The sequence below is a fragment of the Panthera onca genome, chromosome B4 (assembly GCF_046562875.1).
Source record: "Panthera onca isolate mPanOnc1 chromosome B4, mPanOnc1 haplotype 2, whole genome shotgun sequence".
NCBI classification, from domain to species: Eukaryota; Metazoa; Chordata; class Mammalia; order Carnivora; family Felidae; genus Panthera; species Panthera onca.
This window is the reverse complement of record NC_138345.1, coordinates 6,824,917-6,846,942: the sequence shown is the minus strand read 5'-3', so window position 1 is coordinate 6,846,942 and position 22,026 is coordinate 6,824,917. Positions and strand designations below refer to the sequence as shown.

General features: G+C 44.3%; 1 protein-coding gene across 1 annotated transcript in view; it reads right to left on the bottom strand.

Annotated features, from left to right (window-relative positions):
* Positions 1–13,917, bottom strand: part of ITIH2 (inter-alpha-trypsin inhibitor heavy chain 2) — a 35,568-nt gene extending 21,651 nt beyond the window's left edge. Inside the window, exons 1-8 of the mRNA XM_060659346.3 lie at positions 13,714–13,917; positions 12,362–12,436; positions 10,628–10,660; positions 9,044–9,213; positions 6,001–6,105; positions 5,089–5,251; positions 1,284–1,391; positions 425–553 (exon numbers count right to left, since the gene is read on the bottom strand). Of these exons, the coding sequence (XP_060515329.2) occupies positions 425–553; positions 1,284–1,391; positions 5,089–5,251; positions 6,001–6,105; positions 9,044–9,213; positions 10,628–10,660; positions 12,362–12,436; positions 13,714–13,797 (867 nt within the window). The 5' untranslated portion in view covers positions 13,798–13,917. The remainder of the gene's footprint in view (positions 1–424; positions 554–1,283; positions 1,392–5,088; positions 5,252–6,000; positions 6,106–9,043; positions 9,214–10,627; positions 10,661–12,361; positions 12,437–13,713) is intronic.
* Positions 13,918–22,026: the final 8,109 nt, after the last annotated feature.

Sequence of the window (22,026 nt, the reverse complement as noted above, 5' to 3'; positions counted from 1 at the left end):
AAGGAAACTTTAGAAATCTCACAAGGAACATTGGCCCTGGAACTCACCATTAGCCCAGATCTTTCTCTTGGTTGTTCCATCCACCCAGCCCCACAACCTCTCTGCTTTCTTTGACAGTTTAATTACAAAGGGCCTTCGAAGGTTATCCAAAACTCCCATTCTGTGGTTTTCTACTGTACTTCATAGAAGGCCTAGAAGAACCTTTCTGGGACAAGGACATGAAACCCAATGACCCTCTGTTTAGTTGTCTTCCTATGAAAAGATAATGCTTAGTAACACTTAGAGACACATGACTGTGGTCCATTCTCTGCAACTCGACACTTGCCTTGACCGCTAGGGGCCACCCGGAAGCCAGGGCGTCTGTTCAACAAGGAACAGTTGTTTGGCCTCAGCATGGTGCTTCTCCTAGACTGTTTTTACCCACCTCAAGTTCACCGGCTTTCTCTTCTCTGTTCACGTCATACATCACCACCAGCTCTCCATCTACCGCGGTCTCAGAGCAATTGAAGCATTTTCTTTGCTGCGCCACAGTGGGCTTGAAGGAAACATGTGCCTGGAAAGAACGGTGATGTCAGAGCCCCACCTCTGCGCCTGTCCCTCCCCAGAGGAGGGGCTGACAGCCGCACACAGGTAAAGAGGCACTGCCCAAGGCCTGATGGCCATCCTCTACCCAGGAACCACTGATTGTCCCATTTCCAATGCAAGGGACAGTGCCAGGCACGTGAGGGAGTATCTGCCAGCCTGTGGCGCTGTTGCCCAAGGTTTAGGACTTTTCTTTTCTTTTTTTTTTTTTTTTAATATGAAATTTATTGTCACATCGGTTTCCGGTTCAGGACTTTTCAAGATAGCCAAAGAATGCCTCCCTTCCCCCACCAGAGAGATGGCTACCAGCTTCGAGAATGAGTTTGTGAAAGGTTCTTAGAGGAACTGGCCTCCTCCACTGTTGGTTATTATTGGTCTTGAAGTAAAGAGAATTAAGTGGAGGATATCTTGCTATGACTGAGACCATTTATGTGGAAGCTGTCTTTTGGCTACTGGTCAAGCAGATGACTTGAGGGAAATGGGGCCCCCAAAGGGAAAGTCAGTGGTCAAAACGCAATGAGACAGTTGGGAGTTGTGTTCTGCAGACCCTGGGGAAGACCCTCGATTTTGCTCAGAGGTGCCTGTTCCTTCACAGAGCTCAACACCTGAACTCTTTTCTGTTCCCCAGAGCACAGGGAAGGAAGAGAACTCATGAGCTAGTAGCCACTTAGACCCTTTGCAATGGGCAATACTTGTGATACCTTCTGCTGTCCTTTAGATAGCACTGGAACACCATCAAAATGACCATCAAATGTGTCAGGAACATGAAGAAATTTTATTCCCTGGGGTTCGATAATCCACACGTCTACCTGGAGAAGGGAAAGCAAATTATTCTAAGCCTCAAGGCTTTTTGAGCAAAAACTACAATTACTACATCCTCTGCTGTAAGTTTTCCCAGAGACAACCCAGCCTGTTCCATGATCACTTCCTCATGGTCCTTAACTTCTGTGGGATATGACTCATCTCATGTGATGGGCAACTCAGTTCTTCCTTTCTAGTACTTCATTCCTCCGGGCTTAATGCCCCGTTTCTATCCTATTCCAGTTTTGGGGGGCTGTTGTTTCTAAGAGTCTTCATGCTGTTAAAGGGGGGAAGAAAAGGAAAGCCATTTCTAAAGGATTCTGCAGTTACTCTGTGGCTCTCTCCTGGGCTTTTTCATGTCTTTTCTATCTACCTGCTTTGGGCAGAGCTAAATAGGACATCCCCTTGGGTGATCTTTGGAAAAACCATAATCCTGGCTTCCTCTCTATAGACCCTACATGGTCCGCTAAGCACTTCACATGTATGAACTCATTTAACTCTTATCGATAATGTTACTATCTATTACCGTTTTATTTGTTATTGCTCATTCAGAGTGACCCAGTTCATAAGTGGCTGAGGCAGGCTTCAAACCCAGGGCCCAAGCCCCTAATACTTTGTACACCGCTTCCTATCCCCCAATAGCTCCCGCTCTGTCTTTCCGGTAGATATCGCCAAACTATCCATCAGCCCCATGCCACAATGCCACAATGTTTTCCACGAGATGTCCCTTCTTTTGCACACGCCTGCTTTCGTGTGAGGTCGTCAGATACAGTCATGTGCACATTGGTTTCCTTACTGCCTCTTCCTCATTTAGGATCCTTTGCAACAGTGATGAGCTATCTCCCCTTTGGAAGTACCTGCCTTTGGAATCATGTCAAAATTCCCGCTGATTTTTTCAAATCTGCTTTCATAAAGTCATGGACACTTGTCTAAGCAGAGCCAACATTTTCTTTCTTGGTAGTTACAAGATGGGAACTTAATTTGTCTCCACAATTCCCATTAGCTCCAGATTCTCCATGTTGGTAAGGATTAAATCTACACAGAATCGGGTAAGTCAGTCACCCCAGGACAGTGTGACCCACTCATTGCTGGCAGTTGATTAAGCAGCTCTTGAAGGTCAGGGAGAAAAGTCAGAAATTGACAGAGAACTGGGGCTACTGCTTTCATCCTCCCATAAGATTCTACCTGTGAACAAGTGTAGAGTGAGTCACTTGCCATATTTGTTGACTTTTCGGCAAGGAACACAGGAGTTGGAATAAAACATTTTCCCAAGATTTGATACATACAGCTGGGGGGTTGGGGTGGGGGTTAAAAAGAGATGTGTTCCCCGCAATTCCTGTATTTCCAGTCCTTCCGATGGTGATTAGAAACCTTTTCTGGAATAAGCACAGGGAGAAGGTCTAACTTTATGATTTCTCCTTCATTTATCTTTGGATGAAATCAAGTCTCTTTAGAAACTGAAATATTTCATAGACTATTTGGGCTGGAAAGTACCTTAAAAACCATCTAGTCCAACCTCTTATTTCCCAGATGAGAAACTGAAGGCCGGGAAGCAGGTTTGGCCAGAGTGCCAACTCTGGACCAGAACCCGGAAAACTTGCCACCGTGTCTAACGCCCTTGCTAATATTCTAAGACTCCACCTGTCTTGTTTTAAAACCAAGGAATTCCTGACAGCGTGGGAAGTTTAAGGATGAACAAACATTTCAGAAATACAAGAAAGATTTATGTGCTACTCGGTATGTGTGTTAAGAATCATTATCTTCATGGACTCAAACTCAAATTCTTGCATTGGTAGCATAGAATGTAGTCTGGGATGCAGTCAGACATAGTTCCAGATCTTAATGGTTTCTTAGGTATGGTTCCTTAGGCAAGTTATTTATATAAATCTGCAAGTCAGGGCTAATGAGACCTACTTTGTAATTTGTGGGGAGGAGGGGTGCCTGGGTAGCTCAGTCGGTTAAGTGTCCGGCTCTCGATTTCCACCCAGGTCATGATCTCACAGTTTGTGAGTTCAAGCCCCACATCTGTGCGGAGCACAGAGCCTGCTCAGGATCCTGTTCCCCTCTCTCTCTCTGCCCCTCACCACCTCAGAATAAATAAACTTAAAAAAAAAAGTCCCTGTTCGTTATGAGTGGCAGGTGCTTCACACATATGATTTGTGGGGAGGAGTCAATGACGTAGAATATGCCTTCTCCTACCATTAACTCAGTTACTAATTAATATTATTAACCACCTCGGTACTTGCATCACTATAGGCAAGATGTTGATCGTATCTATTTACCATGGGATTCAAGCATTGAGCAAGAGAATGGGGGTGACAGGCCTACATTCTTCATCACTCCTAGGAAAATAACCAGGGTCACATTGTTGAGTTGTGCAGAGCCGCCAGCCAGGACCATCAAGGATGCTGGGAGGTGGCCCATAACCCACTTGCCAAGTCACGTGTCCTGACACAAGGCGGCCTTTGCCGGGAGGAAGGGCATCTTATCCTATCTTTCACAAAGGCACGGTATGTGCCAGAAGGGACACTTAAAAGAACTGAGTGGCATCGAGAGCAGGCTGATGCCACACAGCGGTCACGAGAAGAAAGTGTGTTCTGTTGGTCAGTTACGCAACTTTCCAAATCAGGATACAAATTTCTCCAGGATCAGATCATCCCCTGGAGTCTTCTCGGTCTGAGGGCCATTCACAGCCTATCTGCCAAATGCAGAGGCAGATTGGATTGGATGCTCTCCTGGGCTGCTTCTGGCTCTGCTCTGCCTCCTACACAAAATGTTCGTGTGATGTCACAAAGCTTCAAACTCCCTAAAGGGTTGTCTCGGTTCGGAGGGCAACAGGTGAAGTCAAGTCAGCAATGGTGAGCTCATATTGGTAAGGAAGTGGGGGGCGGGCAGAGGAAGAGAACTAGCTTCACTGAGTCCTTATCATTTGCCACCCATTGCCATAAATTACACGGAAAATATGTTATCGTACCCTTCCTGCAGATGAAAAAACAGACGCTCAAGATAACGAGTCCCGTGTTAGCAGGCCAGCGTAATGACTGAATGGCACTCCCCCCACAAAGACCCCCGAAGCCATGTCTACACGTCTGGAAACTGTGAATGTTACCTCCTTTGGAAAGAGCATCTTCACAGATGAAGTTAAGGTAAGGATCTCGAGACGAGATCCTCCTGTACTACTCAGTGGCCTCTAAATCCAAGGACAAGTTTTCTTATAAGAAGAAGGCAGAGGACAATGTGAGACACGTAGGGGAGCACATGGTGTGGCCACCAAGGCAGAGATCGGAGCGGTGTGGCTAGGAGGCCGCAAGTCAAGGAGTGCCAGTGGCTGCCGCACGCCGAGAGAAGCCAGGATTCTCCCCCTAAGCCGTTAGGAGGAAGGCCCTGCTAACACCTTGAGTTCAGATTTGTGTCCTGAAAATAAATTCCTGTTGTTTCAAGCCGCCCAGCTGTGGTCATTTGTTAGGGCCACCCCAGGAAATGAACACAACTAATAAGGAGCTGGGCTGGCATTGAAATCCATAAGGAAGTGCCCTCCTTATGGGTGGACTCCAAACCCATATGCTGATCAGTGCCCCTCACTGTCTTGCTGAGTCGAATGCATCCAGCACCCCCAAAGGGTGATGACCGGGAGAAAAGCACAGGCCGGGGGGTAGGAGCCTTCAGGGGAAGGCGTCACCGCACGCCCTGCAAATCTTGGCTCACCTCCAAGTGTTTGGCCAGTCGTCCGGGCTGCAGATGGAGTCTGTGCTCATAGGATCCCAGCTTCCTCCACTTGACTTCCTGGTAATGAAGTTCGAACTGCACCTTCGCTCCGGGGAGGACGTTTACTTCGGTTTTGAAGTTTTCCATGTCAAGAGCCCTGCTCCTGAAAGTTTAACACCCCCGACGTAAGTCCCCACATGCACGAGGGAGAGCAAAACCCCACGTCTATGCAGAGGGCATCTAGGCTTTTCTGGGCAATGAAGCCTGCTCCAGTGTTCGTGAAAGCGAACAGGAGGTACAATAGACATCACTGAAACTTCCAGGTAACTTTAATTCCACCAACAGCTTAGTTTCCTCTCCCGCCTGATCGTTTTCTTCCAGAGCTTCTTACAGATTTGAGTGCCCTCTGCTAGTTATCGATCCCCATTCCACGCCAGGAACTTGACAGGCGTCATTTCTAACACAGCGGCTCTGCAGGATGGGTATCAGTACCCTCATTTCCCAGATGATAACAGATGAAGCTAACAGATTATTAGCAACCTGCTCAGGACCACTCAATTGTGGGGCCAGGACTCAAACCCAAACTCAGATGGTTCCAGAGACCGCACGCATTTCCTCTGAGGCATTTGAGCCTCATTCCAGAGGCTCTTTCCATTTGTGAAAGTTTGCAGAAAGAAGAAATCTATTATTGCATCAAGTGGGATACGCATTTCCAGCATAAGCCCTGATGTAAACACATACACGTCAAGGTTACCGCGATCGTTGATTGAGGTGTTTAGTTTTAAAGAGGAAACAGCACGGTTAGCAAGTGAGGATGATGTGGGCGTTAGGAGCAACCGTGAGTGATTTTTAAAAATTAAATGGGATTGAGTGGGAGGAGCCACGGATGAGCCGAGCTGGCCCCGCCCTTACCTCACCAGCCCGGCGGTCTTGCCTTTTGCTCTCGCCTGAGAGTACAGCGCTCGACCCACAGTCTTCTCCTTAATTGAACTCGTGAATGTCGTGCCGTCTACGGTCCTAAAAAATGACAGGGGGCCACTGAGTTGTCCCGAGTAGCAGTCTTAGCAAAGCAAACTAAAGACAAACAACCCACCTTGGAGGATTTAGTGAATGGGGGCAATTCTCATGCTGCACCTAGAAGTAACAAGAAGAGAGGCATCTGCCTATGTCACGGTCAGGAGTCCCTTTATCTGGGAGTGTGATTTAAGAGGTAGGCGCCCATCCTGAGAGCTTCCCCTCTGGAGTTGCTGCGTGTGTTTACAATCACTCCGCATCTTCAAGTTTTACCCTTCAGATTAAGCTGTGTTCCTTTTGGGTATCCCTTTTGAATTAGAAATGTGCCCAGGGGAGGTGACTGAGAAATCACTGGTTGTCTGGCTTACATTTGTTCAGAAAATTCTTCTTCTAAGAGCCTGGAGGCGTCACACTGCCCTGCAAGGGTGGGGAAGAGGAAGGAAGGAGGACGGGGAATCCCTTAGCACATGGGTGTTTATCCCTCTAACATCTCCCTCGGGGACCTCTGGCTTCCTTCTCCTTCTCCATCTTTACCTGCCCCACTTTAAGTGCTTGTCATCTACTGCGTACCAAGTTAATGATGGGTCAGAGCCATCAAATTACAGGATCTCAGAAGCAAAATGGCACCCATGGCACTCAAAGGGATAGTGCCTCTCACCAAGGAGGTATTTAGAAATGCGTGGAGAAGTCTTTTGTTGTGCCGATGACCGAAAGTACTGTTGGCATTATGGGAGGGGACCCAGAATGCTAGACCTTCTGCAGGTGTGACGGCCAGTGTCCCATCCCAGGAGCCACTGGCATGCTTGGTGAGGCACGCGTGAAGGCCGCTTCTTCAGATGAGAGAAATCAGAGCCAGGGGACAGTGACTTCCTTGCTCAAGGTCACACAGTCGGTCAAAAACAGAGCTAGAACTAGACCCATGTGTCCAGATCTGCCCTACTCCCCAACAACCCAATCTCAGTTTCAAAGACCGAAAAATCTTTAAGACAAAAGGAAGTTATCTCTAGCAGGAGAATATTTGCAACCTTGATAAAAGGAGCAGAAGAAATGTTTTGACCAGAGACGAGGACTTGGCAACTCATGTAGAATTCTCTGGTCTCACAAAGTCATCCCTGACTAGAGAGAGACCAAAGTAAATGTATGTCACAGTTCTATCATCCTTTGTCACCTCAAATCTTCTATGCAATGAGATGGAAAAGAAAGAAAAGAATGAAAGAAAACAGAAAGAAGCGATGTCTAGAATAAATGCTGGTTATGTGGATGAGAAACAAAAATTTAGTAGAAGAGTTTAAAGACGATTTTTCAGACACAGTATCATGTTATACCGCTACATAAAAACTCTTCCTTCTACATTTTTGTTTTTAGAACAGGCTGCCTAAAATTAAAAAAAATAAATAAATTTCTTGGGGCACCTGCATGGCTCAGTGTGTTAAGCATCCGACTTCGGCTCAGGTCATGATCTCATGGTTTGTGAGTTTGAGCCCTGCGTTAGGCTCTGTGCTGACAGCTCAGAGCCTGGAGCCTGCTTCGGATTCTGTGTCTCCCACTCTCTTTCTGCCCCTCCTCCACTCACTCACTCTCTCTCTCTCTCTCTCTGTCTCAAAAATAAACACTAAAAATTTTTTTACAGAAATAAAAAATAAAAAAATAAATTTCTAAGCCAATTCAAAGGATATCAAGCCAAAGTCACCTGACACCTTTTCCCCACCTACTTTGCTTGGTTTAGAAAATATGATTATCATGCTCTGCCGTTTTTAGAGGCCAAGGTGCGTGGTATTTGAACGCTTCATTCATTCACAGTTATTGTTGGTGACCTTGGTATATGAAAGACCAAAGCTGATGAGAAGTATCTCAATCTAATATCTTAGTAAAAAAAAAAAAAAAAAAAATAGGCAGACTGTATGCAGAGCCGTGTGCTCTGTGCTGGGCACAGGACATGGGAAGGACATGGCCGGGTGGGGCACACTGTGGGGATGGCCACCTAAGTGATCGGGGGTAGAAAGCCATCCAATCACTTGGAAGAATAAGCGATGTTTAGCCTTGATAAGTGAAGCCACCAGGCGGGACAAGATAATTGGACTTCACTTTAGAAAGCACTGGAGCGGTTGAAAAATATTTTTTGTTATGGAAATCTTTAAATATACAAAAATAGAACAATATAAGAAACCTCCATGAAACCATCCCTGAGCCACACCGTTATCAGTCAGTACTCAGCTGGTCTCAATTCACCTGTACCCCTACTCGACTATTTTGAAGCCAATCTCAGACAGCATATCATTTCATCCTCGAACACTTCAGTATGTATTTTGCAGAGAATTAGGAAAAGAAAATGTTTTGTGAGTGGAACCAGAGCCGGTGGGTAGAAGCAGAACAGATTTCAGTGAAGTATGAGAAATCATTCTAACAGACCTGTCAACCATTGAGTGGATTGCTCTGGAAGGTAGTGAGTTTATCGTAAGGAGATATGCAAGTCAAACCTGAATGAGCCATCTGTCCTCAGCGTAACTGAGGAATCCGATCATTGGACACGTGATTGGACTTAATCAGTAGTTCTCATATTTTTTCCCCATAGAGAAACAAATGACAGGAGACACAGAACTGCTCTGCACACATACTTGGTTTCCTACAAGCCATGGCTACTCCATATATCTCCCCCGAGAAAGCACGTTCAAGTGCAACTGAGAGTTGTTACCAGAGAGATAGCTTAGTTAGCTTTCATTTATGAGGCGTGAAAAGCAAATCCTTCACAAATTCTGATACTTTGAACAGAAACAAATCATGGGGACCCAGCCCACCATGACTCTTGACATCCAGTGGGTCCACAGCTCTGAGAGTGAGAACCACCAGAGCAGTTGGCCATTAAGGTCCACTCTAACTATGAGGGGGGTTGATTCTATGAGCAGAGCAAAGCCAATTTGTAGCCTGGATAGGAGTTACTCACATGGAAAAGTTGGAGATGAAGGCTCCTTTGGGAATCTGAACATCAAACACAACATTCTGAGGCCGTGGGGAGTTGTTCACCACTTTGGTCTGGATGAAGGTGTTGGCCATACGAGAAGTAATAGTGGACTGGACTTTATAGCTATAAAGAGTTACTTGATCAACATCGTCCTGTAATTGGTAAGAAAGCACAGGCGTACTCATGGCAAAATGGCACAGAACTTCGCCACATATTTGATGTTAACAGCACTACATTCTATCATGAACGATCCTCAGGCATTGCGAAGCATACGACTCAGGTATTACTAGGCTTTCTCCTCGCTTAGAATATTTCCCAGGCAGAAGCCTGCCTTTGTTTTAAGATCTCTAGAGATGCCTTTCAGCTCCATGGGTCTATTAATAATGACGTCTAAAGTGAGGATGCGAGTAGAAAATGGTTGTGGGAAGCAAGGTTGGAGCGAGAAAGTTCAGGCAATAATGTCAAATGCAGGGCCCTAGCAAAGGAAAGGGTACGGGATCGCGGGTTTAGGGGACCCTGGCTGTGTCTTCAGAGTGGGGCGCAGCAAGGGGACAGTCGGGTGGAAATACACGTGTGGTCCCCATACTGCTACCTGCCTTCTTCCACCGTATCTGTTACGGGGCCATCTTCTCCCACTTTTCTTCTCCTTCCCCCAGTTCGAACAACACACAAACGGTAACACGCTGACGGGTGTGAGCAACCAATGGAACGTGGAGAGAAAGTATCATGTGGACGCGATGATTGGTCCCGTGCTCTGGATCCCCTTTCCCCACGCTGCTCTACAGACTTAAGGAAGCTCTAGTGTGAAAAATTACGGTATCTCAGTGTGCTCAAAGGCAAGGTACTAAAAGCCCACATCTTTCAGGAGATGCCTGAGAACTGCGAGCTTCTTCAGGACCATGGCAATGATGTGACCCATCACAAGATTTTGCTTGTTTCTCCAAAAGGATTTGCTTATTTCGATAGTAGGTGTCACGTGCCCAAGTCCGTCAGCCAAGATTAAACCTCTGGACTCGGTAACAGCCAGCCAACTTCAAGCTACGACAAAATCCGGGCTTCGTTACTTGTCCTTACTACCCCTTAAATGTATGTTTCTCAAAGTTTCTGTCCGTGCAGAGCAGGAAGCCAACGTAAACCACTTCGTTTTGATGTTTTCTCACCACAGGAAGGACTTCTTCGAACATCTCAGGGAATCGGGCCATGTTGTGTTGGGGAGCTCCTTCTCACAGTCCCGTTCCCCCCTCCAAAGCTGTTAGGTGTCATATTTTAAGTGAAAACGGCTAAGCTGGAATGAATACATGTGCTTGGATGAAGCCAGTGTTGTTGGCAAAACTTGAGACGGTTGAGAGAAACGACATTTTCAGCTCCTGGTGACATCTCTCCTGGCTACTCTCATGCTGAATTTCAGACACACTTCCAAACAGAATTGGGCAAGAGGATATTTCGCAAGTCAGGTAAATGCTCTCAGGGATAGAGACGAAGGAGGCAACCATATTGATCTCCAGATAATAGGTAACAGGAAAATCATTCCGGCGTTAATTTTTAACAAAATCAAAGTAAACTCACCATCGTTTCTCCAGATTCTCCGGAAATGCTTCTCTGTGAAAGGAAGTTAGATAATCATTCTTCAAAAGTGTGTTACTTATTACCTAGAGGACAAAAGCTGCTTTCTCTCAGTCAAAAAAAAATTTTTTTCCCTTCAATACTGATCTGTAATTGATTCACTGGAGCCGAGACATAAATGTCAAATAGTCTCGAATACTATTTTCCCAATGGTATGTTTCTCTGAACACATTTCCCAGCCACTTGGCAAGCACATCATTCTTTGATATAATGCTAGAACAAATATTTTTATTTTATTTAATTTATTCTTTTTTAATATGAAATTTATTGTCAAATTGGTTTCCATACAACACCCAGTGCTCATCCCAAAAGGTGCCCTCCTCAATACCCATCACCCACCCTCCTCTCCCTCCCACCCCCCATCAACCCTCAGTTTTAGAACAAATATTTTTAAATGAAAACATTCAACCAAACACACACTGAGTGGCCTGTATCACCTTTATCCTGTTTTATTTATTTATTTTTTATTTAGTTGAGTGGTGATCTGGATGCTGGGGCTCTGGGCATGTCGTTCACAAGGTCTGTAAGTGCTTTGCCTTACAGGGTCCCTTGTCCCCCCACCCCACCCCACCCCACCCCCATCCTTCAGACCTCAGCCTGGGGGAATTTTGTCAGTCAAGCTCTCTCATGGCCCCCCACCCCCAAATCCAGGTACGCTTCCTTTAAGTTTTCATGGCAGCTAAATTCTTCCTTCCAAGCGAGACAGCGCGGACGTGTGTCTGTCTCTTCCATTGGGCTCAGCTACGTGAGGGTAGGGATTTCGAGGTATTTCCTCTCTGGGGCCAAGAGCAGTGACTGTCATGCGAAAAATCCTGTACTTCAACTGCCATGCGAGGGAATTATCCACATGAAGGATTGTCCTCTGGACACGGAAAGCCGAATGGGTTTAAAGCAAAGGGTGAACACCTAATGTCTGTTGAACTTTAACAGAATAAGTCAGGTGCTGGATATAAGGCTAGTTATGCTAATTTGGGATGAACTGAGGTTTTGGGGCAGTGTTCTGTGACATCGTGAGGTCAACAGTTACCCTCTTCTGAACTTTTTGAATGTAATTTTCAGTGACGAGAAGAAGTTTTCCCTCTTGTGGCCGGATGGCATGAGAACTTGCCTATTGGGTTTCAATACTACTGGTCTACAAGAAACCTGGACTTTCAGAGACTCAAAAAGTCACATCCGTACAAAATAAGCCGTTGGTCAGCTTCGTGTGGTGTCCATGAAACACCCCCATTCCCAGCACGTGGCCTCCATGCAGGAGAAGCCACACCCTGGCTGGCTTCCCTGGAGAACTCACCCCCAAGAGTTAGAGGACGCATCTGTGCTGTTGCTGCGGCCTCCAGGATGCAGCCTTGGACATGGCCGGTCCCCAGACTCTGAGCTACTCCCCACCGCGGCAGTGACTGCCCCAGGAGGATGTGTGCCCAGGGGGAGGTATCTGCCACCCCCGGGAGAAGAAATGCCCTCCCTAAGAAGAAATCCTTCCTTATGAGGCAGTAACATCATCCCATAGTCTTAAAATTAGAAGGAAACACATAGCTCTTCATCCTTTAAGGAACTAAGGTGACCATTATGATAAAAAATAAAGCTCTGAGACCATTTAGCAAGAAGCATCTTAATCTTTTCCCTCCTTCGGTCGTGATCTCTTTCACTCGTCCCTTTCTAGACTGAGGCTTACTGTACCTGAAATCTCTGTTTCTCTGGTGCAAACTGAAATTTCCCCGGGGCCAGCTCCACGAGATCTCCATATTCTGCAAACTTAGAAAAGAATTTAGGATATTTATTTCTATTAATAAAAAAGATTCAGAGCAAAGGAGGCAGCGAGGGACAGGCATAAGGGATTCATTCATTATGCTTTGCTATCTTGTTTCCTATAACTCTGGGAAATCCCATTTTTTAATACAATGACTTCTTTAATGTTTTTATGTTTGCTAGTTATGTCTCAGAGGTGACCAAATGGAAGCTGTTATCCTCCAATTTGTTGGACGAAGGAACGCATTTTTTAGTCTGCCAGAAGACGATGGGGGCATTCAGGTGGGGGTCACTGCAACCCAGTGATCAGGGAGGTGCCTGGGGGAGGCATGGGGTAGATCTTGGCATCAGCAAATGTGTGAGTGGATAAATATGTCCATACGTCTCCTCCAATTTAAAATGTTGATAGGAAAGGAATGCACAAACACATTTGGGTATCTTGGCTTGGATCCCTGGCTCTGTCAGTGAGATTTCCAACACCCTCCGGGGGTTCTTAAGGTGTTGGAAAATAAGATCGTTTCTAAGCAGACAGAGTGATTCCCCCCGCACCCCTGCCATCCCGTTCTTTGGCATTTTTGTGGGTAATCCACTCTGCAAGTATTACAAAGCCTCTGCATCTCCTACGATATTCCCATAACACACATTGCTTTTCTGGCATCAGAATAACTCTTGCGTGACATTCAAAATGACTCAGTCCAAAACTTTCCTTCTGTTGGCGATGGCCAAGGATCTGAAGTAGAAGCCTTGAACTCCCTGGAAATAATTCCTGCCATCTGCCAGCCTGCAGGCCATCTCCTCCCAACAGGAATATTTAAAGTGCCCTCACTACAGGACTCATGGTTCACATGGGTATGAAAACCAATAGTGTTAATGACTTTTCTTATACTGATAGCAATGTGTCATCCTCATCCAGCTAATAATTATTAAGTGCTTCCTAGTGCTTGCATTGTGCTAGGTAGTTTACATATGTCATTGAATTCCCCTAGTACCTTTGGGGTGGGTCAAGGATCCCCATTTTTCAGATAAGGAATAGGCAGCTGGGTTCCATAGATGGCGCCCCGTGGGGCCGGTCCATTGAATTTGACTTAATACTCATGCAAATCCCATTAATGCTTTCAAAGGTAAGTACACATTCCAGTAATTAGAAAAGCGAACACTCCTACCCAGATGAATTTTACCACAAATTTCCTTTCTGCACAGACCACAGTCCTTAAATAGCAATGGCCACAGACTACTGGGCAAATGCACAGGGCAACGACAAGGGGTTTTCTGGAAGTACTTACTTCTGGAAGTCCACTGGTGGGGATTTCGAAGCCTCGTGTTACAGAAACGAAGAAGCAGACGAGAAGGCACGTGAGTCGACTCATTTTGCTGGGTGGCTTTGCCAAGCTCTCCGTGCAGGGTCTCGGGAGAATTCCACTCCTCGCTGAACCCAGTTCAAAGGAACAGCAGAAGAGTGCGTTTTTTAAAAGAAGAAAAAAGAAGAAGAAAGCTCTCAAACTTTGTTCAAAAACGGGACAAATATTTGTTCTGGAGTTCAAACTTGCGCCGTGGGGGTGGATCGGACACCCAGAGGTTATTCAAACAGCAAAGCCAGAGGTAGTCAGTGGGCTGTGAGGACAAGTCAGGGTCAGATGGATGTGCTTTCCTTGCCTTTTGCTGATTTCTGTTCATCTCAGAATCAGAGGGACCTGAAGATCAGCATCATCCTCTTTCACGGACCAGGTGGGGAACTATACGGAGAGAGAGAGTCAGAGAAATAGCGTCAGTGTAAAGTTTCTGGAAACGAAGCCCTTTTATTCAAATGAAAGCAGGAGAAGTTTAGCACAAGTGGAGAAAGAGACACACTGGTTTTCTGAGCAAAGCATTCACTGCTAGCCTGTTCCCCTCTGTCTCTGATAACTGAGGATCCACTGCAGTAAAGCACCGGGCACACAGCCGTGCCAGGTACAAAGGCACGCTCTTCAGTGGGGATGTTTCACGAGTGTCTTTGACTCAGAGGACAGTGTCTGTTCTTGTGGCTGTCCCTGATCAGCCTCACTCAGGTCCGTGGAAAAATTAATTCTCCTCAGTTCCAGAATCAGAGAAAACCCAGTCTGGAAACACTGTGGATGATTGCTTCCCATTTGTGGTCTGGAGATAATAAAATACTGTCAGCTAAGAGGTACTGAGGCTTTCTGGTGTCAGGCATTTTTACTTATTATCTTTAACTCTCTCTCTCTTTTTTTTGAATCTATACAAGAACCGTGCGAGGTATGTGCTATATTTATCCTCCTTTATAATGGAGGAAAATAAGGCTAAGTAATTTATTCCACATCTCACGGTAAGTGGAGACACAGATCCAGCAAGGTTGGCCTGACCCCAAGCACTTTGCTCTCCCTGGCCACGCAGGCTTAGGAGAGGTAACCTGCCGTCCATCACTGGGATCCAGTGTTCCAGGTGTGAATCTAGATGAGAATTCACCTGAAGTCCCCAACCTGCATGGTAAGTCTACTTGATGAGTCTTTCTCTTGAGTTTCTATTCCAGACATTTGCTTGAACAAGGGTCATGCCGTGGACCCCAGTTTGGTCAGCAGGGGACCTGAGCCCCCATGCCTTTTCTGGTTTTCCTTCTCAGAGTAGAACCCATGGCTTCCTGCCTAATGTTCTGGGATCTAACAGCTGGCCTTGGACTTGTAGCTGGAAATGACCACTCTCTAAAGTCCACTCCCACGGGGGAACCTGCACCTGCATGGAACTAGGAAGTCTGCTTTGGCCTCAGACACGTGATGCTGGAGAGCTCTTTCCAGGGGATCCTATTCTGAGCACACCCAGCAGCTTCCCTCGAACCCAGAGACTCACTGTGAGAGTTACATCGAACACACGGCCATTGTCTGAGACAGCCGTGGATTTTGTTTAAAGGGAAAAGGTTTAAAAGTTTATTTCAGAAACAATGCAAAGGAGGAAAGAAAGTCAAAAACAATGCCCTGAAGAGAAATTTATATTGAAATATGCAGGATGGTACATAAAAAAACTACAATTTTATTTATAATATCCACGCACATGCCAAAAATCATTCGAAGTGTAGTTTCAAGTAGAATATACAATGCAAATTAAATTAAAAAAATTTGACAATTAAAAAAAAAAGTCAACCATACGCCGTCTCCATGAGACACTTCATCTCAATGAGACAAAAACAGACTAAAAGTTGATATTGCATTAAAATTCTGTTCATTTCAAAGACTTAAAAACAAAGAGGGTGTTACAAAGGGGGTGTCAGGTTAAAATAGATGTAGCAAATCATAACAAAAAGAAAGTCAGAAGAGAGAATTAAGTTTAAGATTAGAAATTAACAATTTGGAGGGGCACCTGGGTGGCTCAGTCGGTTAAGTGTCCCACTTCGGCTCAGGTCATGATCTCGTGGTTCATGAGTTCGATCCCCACGTCGGGCTCTCTGCTGACAGCTCAGAGCCTGGAGACTGCTTTGGATCCTGGGTCTGTCTCTCTCTCTCTCTGTCCCTCCCCCTCTTGCACTCTGTCTCTTGCTATCTCTCAAAATAAATAAACACTAAAAAATTTTTTAAAAAAAGAAATCAACAGTTTGGAGAAAACATGATAATAAAATACGTTTTTAAATTGGAAGACAGTGATCCATCAATGTGATTAATAAATGCAGAATATGTGAAAACAATTTAAAAGTGAAGATGAGGCATACAGTATTTTTTGTGAATTTTTTTTAATGTTTATTTTTGAGAGACAGAGCATGAGCAGGGGAGAGGCAGAGAGAGAGAGGGAGACATAGAATCCGAAGCAGGCTCCAGGTTCTGAGCTGTCAGCACAGAGCCTGATGTGGGGCTTGAACTCACGAACCAGGAGATCATGACATGAGCTGAAGTCGGATGCTTAACGGACTGAGCCACCCAGGTGCCCCAAGATGTAGAGTATCAACATGAATTGACCAGTATGTCAAATTCATTTACATTAAATGTAAAATATTTATTAAAAATAGCCCATAATATAGAGGTAAACAGAACAAAAAAACGGAGAGAGAAATAGAAAAATCACATAAAAAAATAATTGAGCCTGACCACTTTTTGGAACTTCACAGGATATACGATATCTGGACAACGTACTGACAGTGACATCGTGGTTTTTAATTAATTCAATGAAGTAGATGTTGTTTTCACCCACAAATCTGAATTACACACTAAAAAAATTTTACAACCAATTTACCTTACTAAAAATAATAAATATTATCCTGGACCACATTTTCATACCAGGAAAGAATAATCCATAAGAGTGAAAAGGGGATTTGCCTAGGTGATTGAGGCTGTTATTACATAAGAAAATTTATCAAACTAAAACTTCAGCAACAAAAATACTAAAAATTTCTCACTCTCAATAGCTATTGAGAAGTCACTCAATAAATTACAAAATCTATTTCAGGTGAAAGTGCTTAAAACATTAATCTCAGGAAACTTTTTTTTTTTAATATACAGGAAGAGTGCATGTGTGTGTGAGTGTGTGAGTGTGTGAGTGTGTGTGTGTGTGTGTGTGTGTGTGTGTGTGTGCGCGTGTACACATGTATAAAACCAATACTCAAACTGGAAAAAATCAAGAAACACTATGCAGAAAAGTCACTTCTCTTAAAAAGAGAAACCACAAGATTAGTTTTTGTTGAGGGTGTGATTCCTAATGTAGAAAATTTAGAGACTCTCATTAAAAAATTTACTAGAAGTAGCAAATCTGTTTGCCAAACAGCAAGGTACACAGGTGAACCCACAAAATCAGTTACATTTTTCTTTACTAGTGATTGCCCTAGAAATGGCACAAAAGAAGTACCTTTGTACTAAGTGTATCAAAAGCACATAGACATTTAAGTCAGGACAGAGATTTATAACAAGAACCATCTTAAACTTTGGTAAAATAAAGGAGTTTATAGAACTGGAAAACTCTACAGGATGAAAAGACAAAAGTCAAAGAAACATGGTTTGAAACCACTAAGAATTATGCCCCATGTTTTAGGTTTTAAAATTCATTACAAAGCACTAGTTAAAAAACACCTATGGTGTGATGCTTAAAAGTATAGATGCTGATCAATGGAATAAAATAGTGACTCCAGAAATACATGTCATATAGAATGTATTACAGACCCGTAGCAACAAAACACTAAGGAATGAATTCAGTCCTTCATAAATGCTCCTGGAACAATTTGATAGAGGTATGAAAAAGAATCAACTGTAATCCGTATCTCATGTGATATACAACAAAAATGTAAATGATTCAAAGAATTTCATGTTAAAAAGAGTAATGAAAACTGGCTACCTACTACGTGCTGGGTCTTTTTTGAGGCACCTGATAAAGGAAACAGTAGAACGAGTAAAATACACATGATTAGCAAAACTGGTTAAGGTTTACTAGGACCGACGAAAGCTGCAATCTGTCTTTACCTGTCCTTTATAGAAGAGGGCACGGAGGTTCAGAGAGGTTAAGTGACTTGCTCAAGGTGGCGGAGGCAGGATGGGAACACGGGCTGAGGCTGGCAAGCCTCACAGAAGATGTGGCTCCTAGATGAGCAGAGACATAACATAGAAGGAAATGTAGACGTTACATTACACGGGTTAAACAATACTCAGATGGAAAACAAAAGCGGCTTTAATTTGCTATCAAACACATACCTTAGTCCTCTGATATCCGTGGGGACAAGTTCCAAGATCCTCAGTGGATGCTTGAAACCGTGGATAGTACTGAGCCTTATGTACGCTGTTGGTTCCTCTACATACATACCCACGATCAAGTTTAACTTACAAGTTCGGCAGAGTAAGAGAGGAGCAACAATAACTAACAATAACATAGAGCAATTTAACAAGATAGTGAAGTTCTGTACGTGTGGTCTCTCTCTTCTCTCTCTCAAAATGCCTTACGGTCCTGCACTCACCCTTCCTGCCATGGCGTGAAATGACAAAATGCCTACGTGATGAGATGAAGCGAGGTGACGCAGGGGTCACATGTAGCGTGAGGCTGCTGTTGACCTTCTGACCTTCTGAAGATCCTCTTCTAGATCGTGGTTGAGATAGCGGGAAACCAAAACCGGGAAACTGGAACTCTGGATAAGGGGGGGTGGGGGGGACTGCTGTATTCCACCAAAACACAACTCAGACACTTACAAACGGTGCCGGGAGCTGTAGAGAAACGGATGATCACGGATTGCTTGGTGGCACAGAGACTGGCTCCGTCTGTCTGGTGACCGACGTGGTACAAATATAAGCCACGAGCTCTAAAATCTTGCCACACTATCTCTACCCCAGAAACAAATTCCCGGGAAGTGATACAAAGGGGGAAAATTTTATAAAAAGTTTATACCAGTGAAATATGGACAAACAGCAAAGGGAGAAACGATCAGGGGCTAAGAGAGCCAGCCGCGCATTGGGTTAACGAACTAGTTCATGTACCATAAACACCCTGATGGAGACCGACTGTCAAGTGACTCAGCGTGGCAGTGCACAAGGACGTGGGAAGGGAGACAGCACTCAGCAACCTGTGATAAACTGGAGAAGAGGACGTGGTTCTGGAAGGTATGGCCAACTCCCTTCGGGAAAGACGCCCATTTCACAGAGAAGACGTCACTTCCGTGGGTCTAGGAGGACGGGCAGGATTTGTCCAGGCTGACCATGGGAGAATGCCACCCAGGAAGGGAGCATAGGGGGTGCAGAGGCGGCCGGGGCATTCTGGGCGATGGGCGTCCCTCGGTCTGGCAGGAGATGGCCAGGGGCCCAGGTGCAGGAGAGCCGGATACGCCGCACCAAGGGACTCTTAACACTGTGCTCTGGGCGCTGGGAGTCCAACGAGGATTTTTAGAAGGACAGAAGCAAGACAAAACACATTTTATAAAGATCATTTCAGGTGAAGCGAGGATGACGGAAATGGAAGTTTCTGAGGCAGCGGAGATGCTCACGCCCTGGGGAGGCATGGAGCACTAAGCCAAGGCAGCCGCATTGAGGACCGATGGTAAGATGCTCATGTGAAATGCTCTGTATTTATGTCACTTAGCAAGTGGGTGCTTTTGATGTATAGAAGTGTATGTGCTGATTATTGCTGAGTAACAACGAACAGCTTGGGGATGGGTGAAGACTTGCATTTACAGCTATAAAAACTGGGCAGTTGGCAAATAGCCATGAAGTCTTGGTGACTAAAGTGTAGTGTCTAGGTTCTTAAAAAAAAAGGTTCTTTAAAAAAAATTTTAATGTTTATTTATTTTTATATAGACATATATTTTAATGTTTATTTACGTATTTATTTTTTATTTAAGTTTATTTTTTAATTTACATCCAAATTAGTTAGTATATAGTGCAACAATGATTTCAGGAGAAGATTCCTTACTGCCCCTGACCCATTTAGCCCATCCCCCCTCCCACAACCCCTCCCGTAACCCTCAGTTTGTTCTCTTCTGTCTTGTCCTCCTCTCTGTCTTTATTTTCGTTTCCCTTCCCTTATGTTCATCTGTTTTGTCTCTTAAAGTCCTCATAGGAGTGAAGTTATATGATATTGGTCTTTCTCTGACGGACTAATTTCACTTAGCATAATACCCTCTAGTTCCATCCATGTTGTTGCAAATGGCAAGATTTCATTCTTTTTGATGGCTGAGTAATACCCCATTGTTCATATGTACCACATCTTCTTTATCCATTCATCCATCGATGGACACTTGGGCTCTTACCATATTGTTGATAGTGCTGCTATAAAGATTAGGGTGCATGCATCCCTTCAAAACAGCATATGTGTATCCCTTGGATAAATACCTAGTAGTGCAATTGCTGGGTCGTAGAGTAATTCTATTTTTAGCTTTTTGCAGAACCTCCATGCTGTTTTCTAGAGTGGCTGCACCAGCTTGCAGTTCCACCAGCAGTGCCAAAGAGATCCCCTTTCTCCACATCCTCGCCAATATCTGTTGTTGCCTGAGTTGTTTATGTTAGCCATTCTGACAGGTGTGAGGTGGTATCTCATTGTGGTTTTGATTTGTATTTCCCTGATGATGAGTGATGTGGAGCATTTTCTCATGTGTCGGTTGGCCATCTGGATGTCTTCTTTGGAGAAGTTTCTATTCATGTCTTTTGCCCATTTCTTCACTGGATTATTTGTTTTTTGGGTGTTGAGTTTGATAACTTCTTTATACATTTTGTATAACCCTTTATCTGACATGTCGTTTGCAAATATCTTCTCCCAGTCTGTCGGTTGCCTTTTAGTTTTGCTGATTGTTTCCTTCGCTGTGCAGAAGCTTTTCATTTTGATGAGGTCCCAGTAGTTCATTTTTGCTTTTGTTTCCCTTGCCTCCGGAGACGTGTTGAGTAAGAAGTTGCCGTGGCCAAGATCAAAGAGGTTTTTGCCTGCTTTCTCCTGAGGATTTTCATGGCATCCTGTCTTACATTGAGGTCTTTCATCCACTTTGAGTTTATTTTTGTGTATGGTGTAAGAAAGTGGTCCAGGTTCATTCTTCTGCATGTCGCTGTCCAGTTTTTCCAGCACCATTTGCTGAAGAGACTGTCTTTATTCCAATGGATATTCTTTCCTGCTTTGTCAAAGATTAGTTGGCCATACGTTTGTGGGTCCATTTCTGGGTTCTCTGTTCTGTTCCATTGATCTGAGTGTCTGTTCTTGTGCCAGTACCATACTGTCTTGATGATTACAGCTTTGTAGTAGAGCTTGAAGTCCGGGATTGTGATGCCTCCTGCTTTGGTTTTCTTTTTCAAGATCGCTTTGGCTATTCAGGGTCTTTTCTGGTTCCATACAAATGTTAGGATTGTTTGTTCTAGCTCTGTGAAGAATGCTGGTGTTCTTTTGATAGGGATTGCATTGAATATGTAGATTGCTTTAGGTAGTATTGACATTTTAACAATATTTGTTCTTCCTATCCAGGAGCATGGAATCTTTTTCCATTTTTTTGTGTCTTCTTCAATTTCTCTCATAAGCTTTCTATAGTTTTCAGTGTATAGATTCTCACCTCTTTGGTCAGATTTATTCCTACATATCTTATGGTTTTTGGTGCAATTGTAAATGGGATTGATTTCTCTTTCTGTTGCTTCAATGTTGTTGTATAGGAATGCAACCGATTTCTGCATATTGATTTTATATCCTGCAACTTTGCTGAATTCATGAATCAGTTCTGGCAGTTTTTTGGTGGAGTCTTTTGGGTTTTCTATATAGAGTATCATGTCATCTGCAAAGAGTGACAGTTTGACCTCCTCCTGGCTGATTTGGATGCCTTTTACTTCTTTGTGTTTTCTGATTGCAGAGGCTAAGACTTCTAATACCATATTGAATAACAGTGGTGAGAGTGGACATCCCTGTCTTGTTCCTGACCTTAGGGAGGAAGCTCTCAGTTTTTCCCCATTGAGGATGAGATTAGCATTGGGTCTTTCTTATATGGATTTTATGATCTTGAGGTATGATCCTTCTATCCCTACTTTCTTGAAGGTTTTTATCAAGAAAGGATACTGTATTTTGTCAAATGCTTTCTCTGCATCTATTGAGAGGATCATATGGTTTTTGTCCTTTCTTTTATTGATGTGATGAATCACATTGATTGTTTTGCAGATATTGAAAGAGCCCTGCATCCCAGG